Source organism: Vidua macroura, chromosome 23 (assembly GCF_024509145.1).
Source record: "Vidua macroura isolate BioBank_ID:100142 chromosome 23, ASM2450914v1, whole genome shotgun sequence".
Lineage (NCBI taxonomy): Eukaryota > Metazoa > Chordata > Aves > Passeriformes > Viduidae > Vidua > Vidua macroura.
The window spans coordinates 3,486,061-3,493,498 of NC_071593.1; the positions used below are offsets into that span (position 1 = coordinate 3,486,061).

The following is a 7,438-nucleotide window of genomic DNA, read 5'->3' on the forward strand; positions in this document are numbered from 1 at the left end:
CTGCTGCTGGGAGCAGCCAGCTGTGCCTTTCTTCCTGCAGGAGAGAGATGAGGTGAGCAGCCCAAAGGTTTTCACAGGAGGCAAGTTCCTGAAGGGCTTTGCCTGTGTTTTTCCATATTTCCAAGCTGTTGCTCAAATCAAAAGAAATGGCCCCAAGGAGGCTGCAGAGGGAGATCATGCATGCTGTCAAAATCCTTTGAATCGTTTTTCTACCACCAGCATTGGAAGAGGGAAAACACCTAAAAAAAAGTAGAATTAAAAAAAATAATTAAAAAGAAACAGTGGCATTGTCTGATCCCAAGAGTGTTTCTTCCAGCTCCTGAAACCACAACTGGATCTAGCAGTGATATTTAACAATCCCCATGCATTCTGAAACAAAGCAAAAGGAGCATGCATTATCTGGATGTTTTTTAAAGATATATTTTATTATATTTTGTTCCACCTGATATTAATTTTAACAGAAAAGCTGTATTTAAGAGACTGCTTCCTTGACACACTCTGATCTGCAAAACTAGATGAATGATACAGTTTTTCTGTGAGAAAAAAGCTAATAAAAGCATTTTCTGTAGGTTTTATTCTCTGAGATACTTCTCTCCAAATCTTAAGGAAGGTCATGAAAAGATAGGTTACTTATTCCCCCAGTGATTCCAGTGATCATAAACTGGAACTGTTGATTTTTTAAAATCAAACTTTGAGAATTTGTTCTTAATAGGCACTTCCATATGGTGAGTAATTTCTGTTGATATGTTCAAATGAGCTCAGATGTTTTTTACAATATTGCCTATATATTTCAGATGGAAAATGAATCACATTTGTGTTTTCAGCTTTTACTGAAGCATTTGCACATCCAGTTTTTATTGTTTGAGCTTCATGATTACTTTTCTGCCTTTCATACTGCACATAATGGACATCCATGCTCCATACAGCAAAGTGACCTCTAATGATTTTAATTTTCAAACGTATTATTCCATCATTTACAATCTTACACCAATGATACTCATGAAAAAAACCTCAGGATGGGTCCTGAATAACTGGGTAATCCTTATTTCCACTGATAAAGAACAAAGTTCTGCATAGTAAAGCTGAATGAAAAAAGCCCTCCCCAGATCCCCTGTTCTTGCAGATATAGGAAATCACCCTTTTAGTCAGGCAAATAAAATGCAATAAAACCTATTATTTCTCAGCAGAGGCTGATATTAAGCAAAACAAATTCTTGCTGAGCAGAATGGTGATCAACAGTCGTAAAGTAGAAGAAAAGTAATAACAATACTGTCCCCAAAGATGACAAACAGCCATGCTTTCTCTTATCTATTTAATACAATTTCTGTTTAATAATATATTTACTTTCAGTCCAAAGGTTAACATCTGCAAAACACCAAACTAAAAGGAACTGCAAGCCTAGAAAATTTATCTCTGAGGATTTCTGTTCTCACAACAAACTTCCAACCTTTTCCTTACCCTATCTCCTGCTTGCCTTTGGGTCACTTGCCCTCCATTTATAATCATTCCTTTTACTCTTGGAAACACCTAGCACACACCGGGGGGAAGAAGAAAAACACAACAAAAATCCACCTCGATTTTATACTGCCTATCTTCTACAATGAAAGAAATATTAAGGGGGTCTTTAATTGAGCGCTGAGCTAAAAGCAGCGATTCTGCTTTGCCAAAAAAAAGCCACATTTGTGCCAGCTGACAGTGACCACTCTCAGCTCCTCACCTCAGTGACTTAAAAACGAGACAGGTCAGCCTCCAGAGCTGGGTCTTGCTGGCTCCGAGGTCACAGGCGGTAAAACCCCTCTGGAAGAGCCTCGCCCGGTGCTCCCGCACTCACCTGCGGGGATGTGCTGGCCGCTCCGCCGCCTTCCCTCGGGCCATGGCAGCTCCGAGCGCCCCTCGCAGCCCCAGGCTCCTGCTCCCTGCCTCCAGCCCTGCCTCCCTGCAGCCCTCCCGAGCCCCCGGAGGTGTTCGGTGATGCTCGGACTCCTCTGCCCACCCTCCGCACAGCGCCTCGCTCCTGCCCCCAGGTTAGGCTGGCAAGCCCGAGGCAGGGGACTGGGAAGAATATCCAGAGTTATCCCCAAATTCAGGCTCTGGGCTTGCCAACAGTCAGGAAGAAGTGACAGAGACACGCTTTGTTTGCTTGCAAAAAATACAGTTTATTTCACTAGTGTTTGGTTTAATACTTGTTTGTTAAAAGCATAATTTCCCGGTTCTTTTTGATCAAAAGTGTCATAATTGTGATTTTTTTTCAAGCTGCTTTCCTTCTTGGCGTCTTTCATCCAGTTCTCATTGGATTAGTTGGTTGCCATAACCTACAAAAATGTAAAACAAATGAAAAATCAGATCATGAGGTGCAGGAATTTGTGAACAGTATGTGCTGTGTCCAAGTCACAAGATTTGAATAAGTGAAATAAGATTTTTGCTTCTCAGTCAAAGTTTATATTAAATTAAAAGATGTTTGACATTCCAGACTTGAGCTGCATGTGCTACCTTTTAGGATGCAATTGATGAATGCAAATTTGAGTAATCACTTCTGAAATATATGGTAAATCTTTATGACTACAATAAAGCTGTGGGATAAAGGGAGAATGCATTCCTATTACCAAAACTTATTCGAATAAGTGAAAAAAAAAATTTGGATATCTGTTTCAGATGAGGATACTTTTCCGTTGGTGAGGGTTGAATCAGGAGTGATACAGCTCCCTCAGCAGGTGGCAGAAATGCCAGGGAGAGAGCCCCAGCACAGTCTGTGCTCTGCAGCAGCACTCACCTGCTCGATCCAGCTGTTGTAGGCAGAGACCCGGGTGAACACAGAGGGTTTGTGGTAGAAGTTGCAGCCAAGACCGGAGCCAAAGCTGACGATGCCGTGCACTTCCCACCTGCCATCAGCCCCCTGGCAGTTCAGTGGGCCCCCAGAGTCCCCCTGGGAGAAAGGAGAACACAGTCATAGTGTGAGCAGCCCCTCTGTGGGGTTTTTAACTTTTCCTTCCCATCAGGCCTGTTTGTCTAAACCCAAGCCCTGAGAGTGGACTCACATTACAGCTGGAGGTGATTCCATCCCCACCAGCACAAACCATGGTGCGTTTCACTGAGCTTCCCCACCACAAAGGTCTGGAGCAGGTTGCATAATCCACCACCAGCAGAAGGCCTTGCTGCAGGTCATCGGGAAGGGGTCCATTAGCTGAGAGAGAACAGAAACACAAGGTCATGGTACCAGCTGGCACTGAAGGAAGAATAAACCTGATCTGCTAAATTTCTCTTGGTGTCTGGGTACCATCCCTCCAGGTAAAACACTCCATAGGGGCTACATTAAAGGAGAAGCTGTTATAGGTATGAATGTCCCTTAGTTCTATTCTTTCATATACACCTTAACCTACTAAAAATTTGCATTCCATTAAAAAATGTCTCATTGTTAAAGGAAATAAAGGGTTACTCTATTTTCAGGAGTTTGCAGTTTGCTCATCCCTCAAGGAATTGCCTCCTGAGCCAAGCTGACACCTCTGCTCAACTCTGAGATTTTCTTCATGTCACATCTATTCCCTTATGTGTCTTCAGATATTCAGCAGGTGTGTTGGGATTAGCAAATGCACCTGTCTGCACACTATTAACATTTGCATTACAATAGCTCCTAAAAGCTCAATTAAGGCCCCTCAGGTGCATTACCAGCTCTGTTACAAGGAAAATAAATTTCAAAGGGAAAAATCATAATGTATGAATGAAGTGGAGCCCAATATAATAAACTACCTCACTATGCTGAGTTTTGAGGGGATCTTGAGCACCATTAATATTCTTTGCTGTCAATCTCAGAGGAGAAGGAACTTCTGAAAGTTCTGTTTTATTCCATGGTTTTGCAAATAGCCAAGTACTCACTCTGCAGTCTTCCCCAGCCGGTGACATAGCAGGCAGTGTTGGAGGGCAGGATGCTCTGGGCAGGGGGCAGGCAGGCCAGCTGAATCTGGTCACTTAAGGTGACGTGCTCAGGGAGCTTGATCAAAGCAATGTCGTACCTGTGGTAACACGTTGGAGAGTGGGGGAGAGAGAGGGAAGGTGAAAAGGTTTGCAAAACGGATTAAGATACAATAGCCTGAGTACTCAGCAGTTACACAGCACTCGGCCTATTCAAAAGAGAAGCAAGGGAGCAAAGGCCAGTGCACAAGCAGCAAAGATTCCTGCACCCTAAAGCAACAGGGAAATCCATGGACTGGAAAGTTATTCCCTGCAGAACTGCCTGTTTTCCTGATGGAAGAAAGTTGTCTTTTATAGTTTTTTTTTTCACCAAAACCAAGCATATGTTATGACTCACTCCAAGGACTGGAAGTGAGGGGATTTCTTTGTTACTGGCCTTAGCCTGCAGCAGGACACAGGGGTCCTTCAGCCACATGGATATTAATGATCCATGATTCTGTGGCTCTGCTGCTGGTAGGAGGGCTTCAAAGAGTGTTGTATAAAATGCTTCATTCCCTTTCATTGTACAAGAGATATCGTTGCATGTAACATTGCTTCTGACCCGAGCATGAACATGCAAAATGGCTTCTGGAAACATTATTAATCAGTAAGAAATCAATATTGTTAATTGCTCTGTATTCTCTTGAGGGGGAAGGTAGAAATGGGACACTGTAACAGGAGGCTCTAAACATGAACTTAATTACCATAACTCCAGATGGGTGGGATTCAGGCAGTTTGATTTTTATCCTCCTAAAAACTGAAAAAATACTTGCCACCAGCTTACCCATTTGCAACATTCTGTGGATTCCAGTTCTGATTAACAATGATCTTTTCTGGAGAAAGTGCAACTGATCCTTTTTCCTCAGTTGCTAGGTTGTATTTTCCAAGAAGCACTCGATATGTCAGAGAAGAACTGGGCAAGACAAGGATGAACACTCAGTTATGCAGCTGCATCTTTGGCTCCTGAGAGATTCAATAAGAGCACCCTTGACTCTAATCTCTCATCACAGGCATGGTTTGTCTGGAGCTGAGCCAGTGATTTGCTAAGGGCAAAGACTGTTCTAGACTTTGCAATCATTCCATCTCTAAGCTGTCAACTCCTGCTCAAGGCTTCTTTAACAAACTCCAATCCAATCTTTGCAGGATTCAGCTCGTATTCTTCAATGCAGTAACAATTTGGATATTTTTGACAGCTTAAATAGCTTCAATAATAAACAATTGTGTGATAGATATAATATGCAGGATTTATAACAATAACATGCAGCCAAACCTTCATGTTTCATATTATGATATTTGCTACAAATTCCTGTTACAATAACCATATGCTACCAGAGCACAATGAGGTTGTATTTGTGGAAGCAGTTTTGATGATGCAATGACATTGCTGTACCTGATAATTTATTTGTTACCCTGCCACATAATATGAAGAGTTTACTGAAAATGATTGGTATATTCAAAATATTTGTGATTATTTCTTCAGGGAGTGGATTGATAGTTAATTTGTGGACTCAACTGACATATATTACAGAAACAGGCAACACAGCTGATTCTTAATAGCAACTTGAAAACAGAAGGATGCTTGTAGTTTCTTTATGGAAATGAAGAGTATGGAATTCAGGTAACTGGGGTATTTTCCCCTTTTACATTAAGAAAATAAAGAGATGTCATTGTCCTGATTTTTAATCAAAAGCTATGATGCAAACCTCAGAGCTTTCAACTGGGAAAGGGAGAACTGGCATTGATACAATTTTCATTCATCTCTTTCTGCTCATGTGCTGCTTCCTGGGTCAGATTTATCTTCATTACTCACCTGATGCAGTGGGCAGCTGTCATAACCCAGTTGGTGGCAATGAGGGTTCCCCCACAGGTGTGGCTCCACTTGCCATTGGAATTGTACTGAAGGGAGACCTGGGATCAAGGAACCAAGTAAGGCTCAGACTTTTACCTATTCATTTTTCATCATTGTGCTTTGTTCCTGCACCCAGAACACAACTTGCTGATGGTGGAAGGCTTTGATGTTTCCAACTCCTGGCCACAGAAAGGCTTTCCCTCCTTCCCTATCATCCAAACCTTGATTTTTAAAACACATCTTGCTTAAATAGCCCAAGTCTACTTGACTTAAAACGAGAGCCTGCAGTACTGTCACAGCATATCCCACAGTACACAGAGTATCACCATGCAATTTCAGAAGGCTTTAAGCATTCTCCCCTACACAGTAGCACCATACCACCTCAGAAGGCTCCAAGCATCTGCCCATACAGAGCACCATCACACCACCTCAGCAGGCTCCAAGCACGTGCCCTTCTTGCTCTTTAGCCCAACCTTTTACACCCTCATGTTCATGCATGGCACCTGTGTGCCCTCTGCTCCCTTTGGTGGCTGCTCAGTGCCCCTGGGCACTCCGAGGCTCATTGCCTTCAGTGCTGCTCACCTGCTTCTCACAGCTGGACCCGCTGGGGGACGAGGCTGGGCTGCAGCCCCACTCCCAGTTACCACAAGCTGTGTGCCTGCACATTACCAGCAAAATGTGGCACATTCAGAGCTTTTTTAAGAAGACTGGAAACTTTAGGATTGATCAAAAGAGAAGAGTCAAAACGTGTCAGGCAAGATGCATCAAATGGAATTTAAGAGGTGGTTTTGTTCAGTTGTGCTGTGCAGAGACAGCACAGCCCCAGTTTTTCCAGGGAAAGTACAGAATGACCAACCTGCCAGGGCCAGCTGTATGGTCTTGCATTTTCTCCTCCAACAACTCTGGACACAAGAGGCGGGTAGGCAGGAACCCCACAGCCAAAGGCTAGAAGACATACAAATAGGATGTGTGTTTTGAAAGTAGGTTTAAAAATATCTGTAAATTATCAAATAGCACAGCACCCAGTTAGTCTTTTGAGAGACCCTTGTAATGAACATCCTATGCTGTAGTTTTTTTCTTTGATGTAGAATGTTCAATTTGTCTAAAAAAGGAAAGTTGTTTTTAGATTTTAATTATCTTGATATTTTAAAACTAAAGCAGAAGTTGGACACGTACCTGCAGCTACCAGAGTCAACGCAGTAAAGAGGACTCCAAGCATGTTGCCAGTTGCTGGGTGCTGCAGGCTCAACTCCATGCCATTTTATATGGTGTCCTTATCTCTGGGACACATGACTTAAAATGCAGAGCTATTCCAATACAAATGGAAAATTTGTGTCACTGTGGGATAATTCTTTATATACATAAGTTGCTAAAAAATCCCCATTTAGGTGGACCTTGGATCCAGGCTATATAAACAACTTGATTAATTAGTTGCTTATTATCTGTAGCAGCTGTTTGCATTCCCATTGCCTTGAAAGTTTATCACAAAGGTGTTTATGGAAGAAAAATGTTAAATTAATTATTCTAACACCTGGTGGTATGTCAGCAGTGTCTGGTGTATTCGGACAGTGACAGATTCGGACGTGTTGGTGGGGCTGCATTAGTTGATCTTTAGAGGCTCCCCTCCTACCTTATTTATTGCTC

General features: G+C 42.5%; 1 protein-coding gene across 1 annotated transcript; it reads right to left on the reverse strand.

Annotated features, from left to right (window-relative positions):
• Positions 1 to 2,175: 2,175 nt before the first annotated feature.
• On the reverse strand, positions 2,176 to 7,050 carry LOC128818223 (chymotrypsin-like elastase family member 2A). Its single transcript, XM_053997344.1, has 8 exons — positions 6,971 to 7,050; positions 6,651 to 6,739; positions 5,756 to 5,853; positions 4,730 to 4,858; positions 3,871 to 4,007; positions 3,036 to 3,181; positions 2,771 to 2,923; positions 2,176 to 2,312 (listed from the first exon to the last, which is right to left on the reverse strand). The coding sequence occupies exons 1-8, from the start codon at positions 7,047 to 7,049 to the stop codon at positions 2,295 to 2,297; spliced, it is 849 nt and encodes a 282-aa protein (XP_053853319.1). The 5' UTR covers position 7,050; the 3' UTR covers positions 2,176 to 2,294.
• Between the last annotated feature and the right edge of the window lie 388 nt (positions 7,051 to 7,438).

What these genes read in the sequence shown, in the direction of transcription:
- LOC128818223 (XM_053997344.1), bottom strand. Translation starts at nt 7,049, where the DNA reads ATGGAGTTGAGCCTGCAGCACCCAGCAACTGGCAACATGCTTGGAGTC. An exon ending in CGGCTGGGGAAGACTGCAGA is followed by an intron (nt 3,182 to 3,870) that starts GTGAGTACTTGG and finishes GTTCTCTCTCAG; the next exon opens with CTAATGGACCCCTTCCCGAT. An exon ending in GAATCACCTCCAGCTGTAAT is followed by an intron (nt 2,924 to 3,035) that starts GTGAGTCCACTC and finishes CCTTTCTCCCAG; the next exon opens with GGGGACTCTGGGGGCCCACT.